The following is a 16,059-nucleotide window of genomic DNA, read 5'->3' on the forward strand; positions in this document are numbered from 1 at the left end:
AACTGCAAGTGATGCAGATGAGGATTGCAGAGGTCAGGAATACTGCATGAGTTTATGAAAATTAAGGTTCATTTTGACTTTTGTATACATTTTATGTAATTTTAAAACACTGTAGATAATGCAGATCTTAGATTGTAGAATTGTATTTTTTTCATGGAAAGAAAGGGAATATTCTTTATAACTATTATGATAATAGCCTAACTACATATGCTCACTGGCCACTTTGTTAGGCACATATGTTCAATTGCTTATTAATGCAAATCAGTCAGTCACCTCCCGGCACCTCACTGCATTTAGACATGCAGACATGGTCAGGATGACCCGCTGAAGTTCAAACTGAGCATCTGAATGGGGAAGAAAGGTGCTTTAAGTGACTTTGAACATTGCATGGTTGTTGGTACCAGACGGGCTGGTCTGAGTATTTCAGAAACTGCTGATTCACCGGGATTAACCCACACAACCGTCTCTGGAGTTTAGAGAGAATGGAAAGAGAAAAAAGAAAATATCCACTGAGTGGCAGTTCTTTGGGTGAAAATGCCTTTTTGAAGTCAGAGATCAGAGGAGGCCAAACTGCTTCCTGCTGATAGCAAGGCAACACTATCTCAAATAACCACTCATTACAACCAAGCTATGCAGAATACCATCTCTGAATGTGCAACACGTCAAACCTTGACGCAGATGGGCTACAGCAGCAAAAGACCGCATTCTGTGCCACTCCTGTCAGCTTAAGAACAGGAAACCAAGGCTACAATTTGCACAGGCTCACCAAATTTGGACAAAAGAAGATTGCAAAAACAGATGAGTCTGAATTTATGCAGCAACCTTTGAATAGTAGGATAAGAGTTTACCATAAACAGCATGAACACGTGGCTCCATCCTGCCTTGTATCAATGGTTCATGCTGATGCTGGTGATGTAATGGGGTGGGGATATATTCTTGGCATGCTTTGAACTCCTTATCATTGTTCAAACCTCACAATTTACCTTGGTATTGTTGCTGACCATCTGTATCCCTCTATGACCAAAGTGTACCCATCTTCTAATGGTTGCTTCCGGCGAGATAATGCACCATGTCATGAAGTTCAAATCATTTCAAACTGGTTTCTTGAGGATTATAATGAGCTCACTATGCTACTGACTGCCTCCACAGTCACCAGATCTCAATCTAATAGAGAACCTTTGGGAGATTTGCATCATGGATGTGCGGCTGGCAAATCTGCAGCAGCTGTGTGATGCTATCATATCAACATGGACCAAAATCTCTGAAGATTACCTTGTTGAAACTGCGCATTAAAAATTAAGGCAGTTCTGAAGACATAAGAGGTCCAATCAGGTACTGGCAAGGTGTAACTAATAAAGTGGCTGGGGACTATTATTAAATGCAAACTAAACAACAGAAGTCATAAACTGATAGCAATTATTGGCACAGAAGAAAAGGAATCCTTTCAGCATTTCCTCAGATGGATTAAACCACATTAGACCGTCGTCTCACTCACTGTGGTCTAATGTCAGGTTTTATTTACCTTTGGGAGTAAAATAGCAACATGGATTTTTAATCATTCAAAACCTAACTGGAAAGTATTTTCTGTAGAAAAAGCACCCAAAAGACAAACAACATATAAAACACAGTCAGTGTTTACTGTTCTGTGCAGCAACGTACAAACAGTATAAAAATGAACAGTCATAGATTGGAAATGTAAACATAATGTGACTTTTAACAGTAATGAATAAGTGAAAATGAAATGTACAGCCCATCAGCTGTTGTGTAATGCAGTAACACAAACAAGCAGTGTTTTTAAAAACAAGCTATATAGGGCAAGGAGCCAATTGCAATGAAAACACTGCAGCAAATAAGGGGAAGTACATAATGGAGGGACTGAGAGTTGATTATGCAAATACCCCAGCTGCAAAAGAACACGGAAGGCTATTGTCTTCCATTTGCATACTTGCTTGACAACTATAACCTGCTCATCATGCCCACCATGTTCAGAATAATGTCTCTGTATACGTGTAATAATGTAAATAGTGTTTCAGTCCAAATGACGGCTGTGTCTGCCTAAGCTGGAATTCCTAGCCTGAGATTGTCAAAGTTTGGAAACTATTTAATTAATATCATATAAAAATGGAAAGAAATAGACTTTCTATAATAGATGTGTCCTCTTTGCAGACACTGCTCCCCTACACTTTAGAAAATGAACATTTAAATCAGCATGTGGAGCGTAATTAAGAACACACGGGGGAGGACTTTGCAAAACACAGTAAGAAAATTAAAAGTGAAAAAGTTCTATTCTATAAGTCTATAAATATTTATTGATATGTTTTCATAAAGAAGTATCTCTTATTGTAAATATAGGTGCAAAGTTTTATTACTATCACAAAAAATGCAATAATATTGTAATTATGCTTCTGCTAGCCTGCTACGATTGTGTTTTCGAAAGTATACGGCACTGTAAATGCTGAAATATTCTCGCTTTCTTATATCCCTGAGTATTCTGACACTGATGTCTGAAAAGTGGAGGTACAGTACATTTTTTTGAGATTTTCCATTCTTATGTGACAAAACAAATTACAGCTCCCTGCTTACAAAACACATTTTTTGTTATCCTTTTTTGGTCTCAGGGTTAGTTTCTAACAGCATTTAATGTCTTTAACTCGGCAATTCTTTATCCAGTGTCTCTGCATGTCGTCTGTCCTGTTACACAGAGTGTGCTGCTTTTATATTCGCGACAGCTTTTCTGAACAAAAGGCACAGGAGACGCGTGCAAATTAGTACACTTATTGGCCAAATCGTTCCCTGCAGAGTGATTTCACTGATGCTGATGGCTTTCTGCTGTCTCCTCATCACAAGGACAGCACTCATCATCTGCGGGAATCAGTGCCTGGGTGACAGCGGCTCCATCTCCACCGCGAGATCATGAGACTGAGAGCCTTTGCTCAACTCCACCGCCCGCGGGACCACTGTGGACCAGCGATCTAAGGCCGATAACAAGGAAGATTAAATGAATGTGTGGTCCAGATGAGTGTACATTGTATCTGTCTTTTTATTTAACCACGAGAATGCAACGAGAATCTCTCACCTCTCCTCAAAGCTCTAACGCCCTGCTGCAACCCGTTGGCTTGGATGGTATCACTCTTTCCCGGATCCTCGTTAATTATCGCCAGGTTCTGATTCCAGTGACACCAGTTAACCTCGTCCACCCTGATTACATAAAAGGACCCCATTAGCAATGAGATTTCTTAGTTGTAGCGCCGGCGCTGTTGAGTGGCACAGATTACGAATCAGACAGATCACCTGAAACACCAGCGCCGATCAGGTGTGCCATCATAGTTCTTCCCCACCGTCACCATCTCTCCAACTCGAAAAGACTTGCGAAGACAGACCGGGAACGAGCGCTCGATGTCCAAGATAGTCGTTGCCCACTGGGAGTACAAATTATGAAAAATATTTGAAGTAAACAGAAACTATCATAACAAAGCAGATTTTGAAATTCAGCAGTAAAGCTGTAACCACAAGGGCAGCTTAATTACTGGTGGTTGTAAATTAGGGAAATATAACACAACATTTTGTCAGTGCTCGTTTACAGTTAAATACTCACAGATTTGGAGCACTTTGCCACCAAAAATAACAACATGAACTGATCTCATAAGTTTTAAAGTAAAGGTAAAATTATAGCCTAAAAAAAGTACATTTGGGATCCCAGAAATGGGTCTTCTATCACTGTTAATTGTTCTTAAATGCTGGATTTACTTGTAGTAGATGCTGTCTGTTATTATTATCAATATTATTATTATTTGCTGCTTTTTGAGTTATATTTGTATTGACATATTGTGTCTAACCAGGGACAAGGTCTGCAAACTAGTGAACTCCTGCATCAGCTGCATTTTTGTTTAAAGCAATGTTAATATCTATTGTCCCTGTTTTATGTATAAATAAATATCAAGAAGTTCTTGATAGTTTGCCATAAAAAATTTGTACATGTTATTATCATTATGTCTAGAGAATAAATCTTTGGCAACTATATGCTTCACAAACTGAAGATTTCCACAGGATGAACTGCAGCCTGATCTCACTGACACGTTTGAGGGATGCTGCAGCCCTCTTAATCACAACATAGTCATATTCTGAACTCTGTCATCTATTTGACTCCACCAGTGTATGCCCATGCTACCGTGTCGTTTTATCCGTTTGTGCTGTTGGCATACTGATATGTTTAATCACAACGAGGAAAGTAACCAAATACGGGTGGCAGGTGTTCATACACTAAACATGGGTCATTTTAGGCCGTTGTTAGGTGGTTGTTATGCATGTATAATTCAACTTCTCTGGATATGAATGAGACGTTACTGTGTGAATTTAATACGATTCAGTGCTTTCATCAAGTGTTGTAGGTACATTAAAGCCAAAAAACAGGTGTGAGCTTGTTGCTAGGTGGTTGCCAAGTAAAGTGATGGTGTAATAATATACACCATTTTCTGGATTTAAATATGACATTAGTTTGGTGAAATGAAAAATGATACAATGGTCATATAAGGTGTTATAGGTGCCTAAATGCTAAAACAGGTTATTTTATCATCATCATCATCTTTATTTATAAAGCACTTTAAAAACAACCACAGCTGACACAAAGTGCTGTACTAAATTACTAAATAATACAATTACATTAGATAAAAATAAAAGCCAAATTAAAGAAGAAAAAAGGTAAAATAATTAACTAGTTAGTTAATAAACGGTTTAATTTAAAAAAAAAACAAACAAAAAAAACAAACAACTAAGTCTCACTACGGTCAAAAGCCAAAGAATAAAAATGGGTTTTAAGACATGTTTTAAAAGTGGACAGTGAAGGAGCCGCTCTAATGTGCAAGGGCAAGTTTTTCCATAATTTAGGAGCAACAATAGAAAAGGCTCTGAGCTTCCTCCTGGATCTCAGTACTTTGTTACGTGTTCTCTTTTACAAGTTCCTGTTATGAGTTGTGCTGCGGGATTTTGAACCAGCTGCAGACGTGAGAGCAACGACTGACTGACCCCCACATAAAGTGAGCTACAGTAGTCCAAACAGAAAGAAATTTTAAAAAACGGGGGAAATGAAAGCATTTTAGTCTGTTGCTAGGCAGATACTGGGCAACATGATGCTGTGCTAATAGCTGAGTTAGATAAGAACCTTCAGGGGCCTAAGATGCACCTGTGCTCAAGTCTGGTTGATCATGTAGGAGGAGCGGGCAGACAAAATAAAAAGAAGAAAGACACAGACAGAGGTGCTTTGTATTACAGTAAGTTATGGTTCTATAATTTTAAATAATCATCATGCTCTTTAAAATAAAACTTGTCAGTAGACACTGAGACCACAAATGTGTTAGGAAAGTCAAAAATCCAGAGTGCAGGAAGTTTATTTTCTCATTGGCTTCTATGTAATCAAACTCGTTTATGCTAGCAGAAGCGTCGCCCCCTGCTGGCAGTTATAAGGCTTTCATTTCTTTTCCATTTAAATTATATGTTTAAATGAGCCTCGTTTTTCGTCGGCTTCCACAAACAACTGACTCACCTGAAGCTTCCAGATTTTTTTGCTCTCCTTGGAGACCTGACCCACTGTCTCTCCCATCAAAGCGATCAACATGTTGAGTAGCAGCACGAAGGTGAGAATGATGTAAGTAACTAACAGGATGAGAAAGACGACTGGATCCTGTGCACTGTAGATCATGTCCAGGTCTCCCATCCCAATGGTGAGCTTGAAGAGGTCCAGAAGGAAAGTGCTGAAAGTGTTATTGTCCCTGCATGCAGGGTAGGTTGTTTGGTCGGTTGGGCAACTACCGTTACACACTGGGCACACTGTCAGCAGAGATACCAAGGCTGTGGGATGGAAACAAAAGGCAGGTTGGCTAAGAGTCTGTGAGCACTTACATGAACATTAACCTGAGAGGCAAGTTCTACCAGTCTGATTATTATAAATATGATGCTACAGCCAGCAGAATGTGTGATTATCATAAGGATTGAAATCAGTTACTAAAAGTGTGACGATTGTATAATTTTTTTCAAGGTGCTGTTGTCCCGGTAGCTTACCTGATGCAAAACCGATCATGAAGAGCACATACACCAGCAGAAACCTGAAAAGGTCCTTGATAAGAATCTAAGAAGAAAACAAATGTTAAGACACACACAAGCCTTTGGATGTCTTGCATTTTTTTAATTAGCTGTCCATTTTCACAGTCTAACCTTTTGTATCATGATGCTGTAGGTGCCCGTGAGCTTCAGGCCCCTGGTGAAGTAAAGTGTGTTCATCCAGCCCAGGGCGAGTGCAAACACCATGACAGAGACGTAGGCCTTAATTCCAGACAGGTAGAGAGCAGCTGTGACTATGATCAATACAGAGTAGATGAAGCTAGAGAGGACAGAGAATAACTTTGTCAGTAAACCAGTATCACTGGTGAATTGTGTAATACTGAAGTAGGGATGATGGCAGGAAGATACGACTGCTGGCATTTGGCATTTTAACAGAATGTATACATCACGGCTAATGATCTAAATCAACACAGTTCAGAGAGGATGCTCGACATCCTCTGCTCTGTGTTTGGATCATGGGTTTAATTAAAGATTTAAAATATAAAACATGCCAGTGAGGAGGCTGACAAATTAATTAGATGACTCAATTAAAAGGATGCGAAATTTGCCTCGGGTAAAAGCCAGCAAACGATATAGCGGAGGTGAGGATCAGAGCCTGTGAGTACAGAGGATGGAGACTTACTACAGCAGTTGAAAGGATCCATCAATAAATAAAGACTTCACCCCAGGGCACTTTTTCAGGAAGAGGTCCTTAATCTGCAAAAAGAAAAAAAAAGTGAGAGAAACATTTCCACAGTGACAACAACACTGCTGAACAGGCTGAAAGAGACTGGGAGAAAGCATCAACCAAGCGATGGTCAGAATATAACAAGAGGTCGGAGGGCACACACTAACATTTGTGAGGAAGAAGAAGATTCCTGATGCCAGTGTGACAATCTCCCCGGCCATCCGCCAGTAGTCAGACGATGTGGTACGTGGGTATGGAGGCTGGAAGGAAGAACATCTGAACATCTTAGCAAAACACACAAGAAAAGCATCATATGCAGAATGTTTATAAGGAAAAAAGTGACTATGACCAAAAATTAAAGGATTAGTTTATCTTTTTGGAGGCCTATGTGGCTTCACTTCCTCGCTGAGAGTTGGATGAGAAGATTGCTATCAATCTTATATCTATCAGAATAAACCCCAAGCCTGCAGCTTTTATCTTAGTTTAGTATTAGCATGTAATCCCCCGTAAGATTTCAATTTGTCACATTTTACTCTGGAGTTTCACATTTCAAAGTTTGGATAGAGGTATGCTCACTGTTTCCCTCCTGCTTATGCTAAACAAAGATAACTGTCAGCTGCCTGTAGCTTAATATTTATTGTAAAGATATGAGAATGCCATCAATCTCCTTATCTGCCTCTTGGCAGGGAAGCAGATCCCCCGCACCCCCAAAAAAGTAAATATTCTTATAATGTAGAGCACTGAACTCCTGTTAGTGCAGAACTGAGCAAATATGGGACATAAAATTGCTGCTATAGCAGAGGATGCATTGTATTTTATACATGAGACAGAACATAAAATTAAATCCCTGCAATGATAAATGAAAATATTCAAGTGGTGTCTTGAAAAGTCATTTTCAGTCATTTCACACCTACCTTTCCATCTGTTGGTTGGTAATAAGCCACCAGGGTGAATATGATCATGGTGATGAGGTAGGAGAACACACTGATGTAAAAAGTGACAGCAGCAAACCTTTTCCATTTGGCCCTCAACAGCTCATTGATGGGCTCCACTGCCAGCATCTCATGGCGGTTCTGACAACAGAGGACCAAAAACATGATGCTAATAGATGTGATGAAAACATAAAAACATAAATAAATCCTGATATTTGTATATGTATACAATGTGCCAGGTTTCCCGTGTATTTTTTATGCTTAGTTTAGATGTTTTAATAATCAAACGGTGGGCTCAAAAACCTTAATTTCAAGTTTTGAAAGAAAAAAACTAAGAAAATACTGTCTTTGTTTACCTCATTGTGACTGGTGTAGACAAGGATTTCCAGCACAGATGGCTCCTCGCCACATGTATCCAGTGAAGAGAGATCATAGAGGGAGGAGTACACTGGACCATAGGCCCAGTCCTTAAACTTACGGGACAGATGACGAACTTCCTCGTCTTTGATCTCACGTCGGATAATGTGTTGAAAAATCTGGAGGAACATGAACAAGGTGGCCTAAGCATCTTTGATCTGGACTTTCTATAATAAGTGAAAATGATGCTTAAAACATTTTATCTACCCCTATCTTGCCCAATCTGGCAGCCATCATGAGAGGCGACATGCCATCATTGTTCGGCACTGTCTCCAGGTTGCAGTCTGGGTAAAGCTTGGCAGTCTTGATTAGCAGCAGGTCGTACATCTTTGTGAGGAAACGCGTGTTGTCCTTGGTGTTGTCTGCAATGTGCACCAGCGCGTGCAGCACCGTGTTTCCACGTGAATCCTGGCGTCGCAGGTCAGCTTTCTTGTGTGGATTCTCCGTCAGGTAGTGCACTATGTCAGGCTGGTTCGTGCAGGCAGCCAGAGAGAGAGGCAGCTCACCTGGGCAAACAGACAGAGAGTGTGTGTGTGTTCACTTAATTCTGAAATCACAGGAGATTATTAGGAAAGCTGCATTTCAGATTAAAAATAAGCAAACCAACAGGAGGGTTAATTAGGAACTGTAGCTGGTGTCTGTATGTCCCTGCAAAGCATACAAAACATGGATCAAAGATCTGACTTAAATCCCCCCTATGAAAACAGCACAATTAGCAGTTGTTTGAGGGAGGGGCGCAATGGGGCCAGAGTGCCAAAAGCAGCTGCTGAAAATGAGCCGTTGCCATGGGTGACAGATTACTTTGTCACCCCGCATAGAAACGCTCCTCTTCATGGATTTGCACGGGTGCATGCAGAGTGTTAGCGTGAGTCTAAATCCCATTAGCCATCAGCCCTGCCAGGTTCCTGTACACCTCACTGCAAAGCTCCGCAGCAAATTACTCACACAGTGCCCGGACACGCTGGGATTTGGGAATGACAGCCATGCTAAGTGCAAATAGAAATCATCCCCTGTTTGATGAGTAAGGAGTGTGATGCTCGATTGTGACCATACAGACAATTTTTAAATTTGGTTTGGGTAAAAAATACAATAAAATTTTTAAATAAAATTAAAAATAGAGCCCATAATGTAGCAAATCTACTTGTCTTTTGACGTTTTAGGAGAAAAACAATGTGCATCATTTATATTGTTCGATTGCAATTAAAAATGATAACATGTATATAAAGACATTTTTTTCTGGGTACTTCACACAGCTGATGTCAAACCTGTTATATGCTGTCCCTTAGTAAAATCTGAACATTACCCAGCAGAGGGCAGTGTTGGGTTTACTTTACCGGCTCTGATGTAGTTCCCCTACTGCTGTTAGCAGGTCAATGAGGTGCTTTGCACCAGCAGAGGATGTTTACATTTCTCAAATGCAGGACACAGACACCTTTCACTGGATGCAGTCCTTGAACAGCTGACATAAGGTTCGTCTTTTCATGTGTTTTCAGAGCGTGACTAATGAAAGCTCCTCAATATGTCAAAAAAAATCTGGGTAGAGGTAAAGGTGGAGCTCACCGCTGGACCACAGCAGTACCCTGAGTGTATTGGCTCTGCCAAAATGTCACTTCATTTCTCCATGGAAACAGCTGTTTATTTGCCAGAAAAATACTCCATGCGTTAACTACTTGATCTTGGCAGCTCCTGCGTTGCGCTGATGTGAATTCTGCATTGTAAAAAAGCTGAATAACCGCTTATGAGCAAAGCAGTGAGAGTGGAAATTGAAAATGTGACCGGTGAAGTCATACAAACCTCAAACAAACCTCCCAATTATATAAAGATTATATGCATTTCCAGGACTCTGTATGTGTGGCTGACTGGGACTGGGAATAGGTGCGCTAAAAGTAGAAAAACAGAAGCACATAAGTTTTTATGTGCTTACAAAGGTCTTTACCAAAGTAGAAGTAACCACCCTCGTCTTTGGGCTGGAAGAAGCGTCCCCTCGCCTGGGCATGAACGTCAGCTCCCTTTTCCACCAGCAGCTTCACATACTGCTTACAGCGTCGTTCGATGGCAATGTGGAGCGCTGTCTGGCCTGAGAACGCCACCGAACCCAGCAGAAGAAATATTACGTTATGTCATACCACTGCTTTGTGTTAATTAAATCAATGTGGAGTAAGGGTTGGGTTTGTGGACAGGTTTTCAGGAGCTCAAAGTTTTAGTAACTGTCTTCTACAATATTTCCCAAAAGTGCAAAAAGGAGTAAAAGCTCAGAGGTTACACTGAGTGACCTAACAACTCATTTTTTGTCACAAGGTGCTACTGTCTCACAGCTAACAGTGTAAGGAGTGAAAGCCAAACAAATGGTGTCTGGACTGTAAACAGTTGTTGTTTACTTCACCATTTCTCCAATTCAGGGTTCCAAGACATTGCAAACATATTAACTATAAACACATTTTCCCCTGCCAGCTGTAACTCAGGGCAAGAAGAAGGGACAGCAGCCCTATATACTAACCGCAAAATTCACATTAATTTAAAGCACAAATGCATTTTCTGCAACTGCATGTGGTCGTTTTGGGATTATTTTCATACCTCTGTAGTAGACGTCCCTGAAGGGCGTATTTATGAACTCTCTGAGACTCCCATTCTTCTCTGCTATGTCCACCAGCACTGGGATGGTGTTGTTCTGACGGCCATAAAGGTTCATCAAAGCTTTTGGCAGACATGTCTTACCTGTGTATGGCTCTGGTAGAAAGAAAAAAGTTTACCAGAAAGAAAAAGAAAAGACTTTAATCCAGACATATTTTGTTTAGAAAGGGATTTTATTTCTTTATTTAATCTAATCTAAGTGTGATACAAAAGCTTCCAATACCCCTTTAGGCCTCCAGCATCCAAGGCTACCCCAATCCTATCAGATGTGCTGTAGTACACCCCAGAACATGTACACGATAAATTAGCCCAAGTTTTGGGAAATAAATCAGTATTTGGGATTTACAGTAACAGGCTGTTAAAGACAGGGGTCAAACAAGCCCTTTTAAACAAGCTATTATGAGATTCTGAGCCTAAAAATAAAGCACTATTTAAACTCTCTCACAGAGGCCACAGTTTGCTGTGATTTCTCTGTGCTGCCTGACATAAAGCTCCTCAGACACACACAGGAAGCTTTGCACTGGGTCACACAAAGACTCTAACGTCATTCCACCTTTTCCTCTTAATATTGTCAGAGTCAAAACCAGATAGAGACAGGGAGAGGCGAGGAAGTGCAAAAGGTCAAAGGAGCCGGAGGACAAAGCTGAGCGCAGAGCTGACAAAACTTAAAAAACCCCAAAAAACATTAGAAAGAGTAGGAAACAAATATGAATCAACTGCATCTTAAAACGTACCTCTGAATTCCTCATCGGTTAACCTCTTGTTGTTACTTTGCAGGTACTGCAACAGGCCCTCGAGTTCCGCGGGGTCTCCACGTGACACACAGTCGAAGAGAAGCCAGCGGTTGAATACTTTCACGACTTTTGGAGGATCAGAGCTCTGGCTCTCGTCACAGGATGCCTCTGTTTTACTGAGATGACACAGAAACAGGATTTACGTTGCGTTACATGTTCCAACTGAACTGATGATCCAACAAGAGCAGGAACTCCCTGTGAACCAGTGAATTTTTAATATTTCACTGATAGAACATTAAGATTTTTTTTTTTACTTACAAACTATATAAGCAATCAAACAGCCTTCACTGCTCCAATAAATAGACCTCTGTGCGTATGGGGCAGGTAGGGCAGCCAGGAACAGACAGCAGCCTTAATATTACCTCAGCGGCTGCAGGGGAAACAACAACATGCTCTCTGTTGGCTTTTAGGGACTGTGCTTCACACACAGTGCGTCTCTATGTGTTCAAACTGCACCACTTCATGTGGCACACCTCTGTCTGCAGAGTGGCCAATGTGGGAGGATTTTGTTTTTAATGACAAAACTTTTCCAAACTAGCCCTTTTGTCCACGGATAAAAATCCAGTATATTTTAACGACAGAAAGGTAAACGCCTAAGGCGAGATGTTTGAATCATTTGAATCATTTTCCATGTTTCCTGGAAGCACACAAATGTTGCAGTTTGAGAACAGCTTAGATCTTTTCTCTCACCCTCTTGGGAGCTTCTTTCTGCGTCTCTTCTGGTTGCTTGAGCTTCCGTAGGTGCCATAGTCAAAGAGTGAGTCCATGGGTGCTTTCTTGGGAGCAGGAACCACATTTGACTCATATATGGTGGATTCCAGGAGGTCCATCGGGTTGGATATGCCCTTCTTGAAAGCACCGTGGAACTTCATCCGTAGGTACTGTCTGCTGTCTGCGGGGTGGCCCGGCTGGGCCGGCTCCAGAATTGACTCCTGACTCGAGTCCTGAGTTGCTGGGGATCCATCCTGGCTCTCGAACAGGTGTGAGAGCTCAGATAAAGGGAAGGCTCCATCACCCTCAGGCTGAGCAGCCTCACTGTCTCCCAAATCCACCGAGAGAGTGTCTCTGGTTGGTTCAGAGCTGATGGTGTTGGCCTTGGGCAAGGCAAGGTGCCGCCTTTTGAAGATAGCAGATCGCCCCTGGAATACAAATGATAAAAATATTGTGAGGAAGCAGCAGGTTCTTTAAATGTCACAAAGGTCTTGTTTAAAACAAAAAGATAAATATTAAATCTGTTTATTTATGTAGAAAAATAACTTTTTCTAATATATTAATAAAGAAAGTCCCAGCTAGAATATTTGATAAGGATCTTTGGTCATTTCATTATTACTATTATTTTATTTCAAGCTCTTGCTTACTATTACAAGAGAGAGAGCTGAGCTGTATTTAATTATAGTGGACCTGACCATTTTCTGAGGTCACATTAGGAAGGAGGATATAAGACACAAGCACAGTCTCCAGTGGTCACCATCGCAAAGCTGCTTGCTGAAGGGTAAAAGCCTTAGAAAGGCGTCAGTGACTCCCATTTATATGCTGTCTGTATGAAATGGTATTAGACATGCAATTTTAAAAAACAAGTTGGTAAAAATCCCAAGATACTGATCAATACATTAAAAAAAAAACCCAGATTAAATACTTTATATGGCATTTGCTGTGCAGGGTTAAATTAAACTGTAATATGCCAGTTTTATTTAACGCTGCACAGCAGTGCTTTTAACATTAGACAATATGATGAGCAAACTGCACTCAGCAACACATTATTCTGACTAAAGAGAAGATGTATTAAGACTGCAATTACCACAGTGGCACTTGAAATCCACATTTAAAGCGTAAAGTAGATTTAACAGCATGCATTTAGGAGTGCTCTGTACCTCATTCATCCCTTTTATCACAATGATGTGCCAAATTCCTCTTCGGGGGGAAACTGGAAATGATGCTGAAGCATGTGGGCGCTGTGCAGAGCAAAGAAAAGTAAGCATCAAGTGAAACAGTGGCACAAGAGTACAGACGAAACATCGGTATGTCCCTAGTGATACAACAAGAGTGTCTGTGTTTAGAGGAGGAATGTATGGAAAACTTTAAAAAAGGAGCAATGCCAACATCAGTACGAGTCTTGACTCCCATTGGTCGGTTGAGCGTGTTTTCTCTAGAAGGCAGAATCACACCACCTTCCTGTTTAACACGGGACATTTAGTAAATGAATGCTCTGAATGTTTTCCTATTACAGATGCGTATATTATAGTATCTCTATGCAAAACACATGCACACACACAGTACAGCTGCAGCATACTCTCACACTTTGTGCAGCATGGACTTTAAAAAAAAAAAAAACAGGTCTTTATGAATTTGCTCAAGACAGCCAACCAATCTAAGCCAAACTCTGCTGTAAAAGAAGCAATACAAACAAGAAACCTGGGGTCCCACTGAAGCAGGAGAAATGACTCACAGCCCCTTTTGACACACTGGATTATCATGCCTTTACACCTCAGTGGGCATTTGATGGTAAAAAGACAGGCATAACAAAAGGCTGCCCCTGATTATTAGAAGACTGAAACACGAAGAGCAAAGACTGCTTTACTAAGGGTTTAGTGATAGGATGGGATCATAAAACATCAAGTTGATCCAAGGCTCATATCATCCATTAATGGGGTCGAGAAGTAGAAATTCATTTTTAAAAGTTTCTCAGTGTGAGTGACACTGAGGGTCCCCTCAGGGATGTGGGATTTCCTGCTTTGCCAGAGCTAACGTGACATTATCCAGAGCCACAGAGCGTGACGACTGTGCCAAACGAGCGCAGGAAAGAAGAGCAAGCAAAAGAACAAGATTAGAATTATGATTTTGAGTAAGTCGTTAGTTGAAATACATTTTAAGAGTTCGAAAGATAATAGCGTAAAAAATACAAACATCTCTTTTATATTTATTCATAAGTGAGAAAATAAAAGAACACGGGAAAATATTTTTATATTTTTAAAAGCACAAAAACGACGTTAAAAATAAATTATGATGAAAACTAATAAGAAGAATAATGAACATACAAATTCATATCACTTTTTCTATACTAAGGTATTATTATAAAAAAAAAAGTTTGTGCGCAACTCTCATTAATTATTCAGCTAACACAGATACAGTAAAATATATATATATTTTAAATTTCTTTAGCAGAAGAAGCCGTTAAAGAGTATGGCATATTCCTTACCTTCCTCTAACCAGTAAATCCAGTTTTCATTTTCTTAGAAATGTTTACAGCCTGCTCCGTAACTTTATCCCATAGAACGTTTGGACGTGTTTTCTCTGATCTACTGTGCGCTCCTTGAATGCATCTTCTGCTTTAATGCAACTCCAGGCATCCAGATGAAAGTGAATTACCTAAAACAGTTGCCCTAAAGTCTCACAGAACAACGGCCGCTTTCACAAACTTTGGGTGGGACAAAGTGACCACATCCTTGCCTCAAAGCAGGAGCCAACACGGAAGTTTTGAGGTGAAGTACCACGTGTGGCCGCCAGGTGTTGACTCCAATGCCGCTCGAGGCTGACTTCACTGAAGTCTCCGGATTTTTCCTGGAATTACAAAGACACCTGAGCACAATTTACATGCCATTACAAGCCACTATGGTGCACCAGGAATTTTCTCCTCTTCTTGTACCGCCATAAACAACAGTTCCGAGCTGACGTTATCTGTTTCCTTGTTTGTTTGTTTTATGTCTACAGTACCTCTCATTCTGTCATATCAACATTACTGTGCAAAAGTCAGGAGTCATTCTTTATATTTTGGTTACAGTGAGCAAAAATATAAAGAATGGAGCCAGAATTCATGTCATTTTTTAAAAGTAGTTTTGAGCAATAGTTCTCCAGGCTTTCTGAAAGTCTTTTTAAAAAAATTCTTTGGACATTGGATGCTTTTTGAGTCCAGTCCTTGCACCATATCATTTTCACAGGTACAGTATGCTTTTTGTTTGTTAAGCCACTTAACACTGACCTATGACCCTTCCATGCATAAAAAGACACCTAACTCAAGGGATCAACCAGTGTTTTGTTTGACAGCTTAGGAAAGAAACTATTTTAAATTCTATCTTTAGTCTCTTTGTTAATAGCAGCCTGTCACAAAACATATAATTTGTGCTGATTTACTCAGCTGAATCTATTGAAAATGTCAAGATAACACAGTTTGACAGGCACAAAATAGTATTTTTGCATTAACAAGGTGGTCTCGGTGAAAGGGTGGCTGTCAAGAAACCATTCTTATGGAAGGGAAAGAGAGAGAAAAAGGCTAAGGTATGCCAAATCATACAAGAACTGGACTGGGTAGGACTTATGGAGTACTGAATTTCAATGTGAAATTTTTGGTTCAAATCATCGTTGTCAGAATGTACAGAGGAGGTCAGGGGAGAGAGGTGCAACAGTGTCTACACCCATCTGTAAAACACAGAAAAACTTGGTGCGTTTCAGGCCGGGATGTTGTAATCTTGTCAAAACTGATGAATTATGAAAGCAAAAAAGTGCAGTC

At 40.4% G+C, this 16,059-nt stretch overlaps 1 protein-coding gene across 1 annotated transcript; it reads right to left on the reverse strand.

Moving 5' to 3' along the window:
- Positions 1–1,487: 1,487 nt before the first annotated feature.
- On the reverse strand, positions 1,488–15,014 carry trpv4 (transient receptor potential cation channel, subfamily V, member 4). The gene is made up of 17 exons (XM_085425456.1): positions 14,752–15,014; positions 13,427–13,507; positions 12,246–12,694; positions 11,496–11,671; positions 10,705–10,857; positions 10,067–10,207; positions 8,338–8,636; positions 8,070–8,249; positions 7,696–7,854; positions 6,949–7,041; positions 6,737–6,810; positions 6,208–6,373; positions 6,055–6,121; positions 5,540–5,844; positions 3,292–3,419; positions 3,077–3,198; positions 1,488–2,972 (listed from the first exon to the last, which is right to left on the reverse strand). Exons 2-17 carry the CDS (start codon positions 13,433–13,435, stop codon positions 2,872–2,874), a joined length of 2,622 nt encoding a protein of 873 aa, XP_085281582.1. The 5' UTR covers positions 13,436–13,507; positions 14,752–15,014; the 3' UTR covers positions 1,488–2,871.
- Between the last annotated feature and the right edge of the window lie 1,045 nt (positions 15,015–16,059).

Source organism: Rhamphochromis longiceps, linkage group LG12 (genome assembly GCF_057381845.1).
Source record: "Rhamphochromis longiceps isolate RC_006_pf linkage group LG12, R_longiceps_female_GT1.1, whole genome shotgun sequence".
NCBI lineage: Eukaryota > Metazoa > Chordata > Actinopteri > Cichliformes > Cichlidae > Rhamphochromis > Rhamphochromis longiceps.

Coding starts and splice junctions, on each gene's coding strand:
- trpv4 (XM_085425456.1), bottom strand. Junction 6,122..6,207: donor ACAGCATCATGATACAAAAG/GTTAGACTGTGA, acceptor TTTTCTTCTTAG/ATTCTTATCAAGGACCTTTT. Junction 3,420..5,539: donor AAAAAATCTGGAAGCTTCAG/GTGAGTCAGTTG, acceptor TTGTACTCCCAG/TGGGCAACGACTATCTTGGA.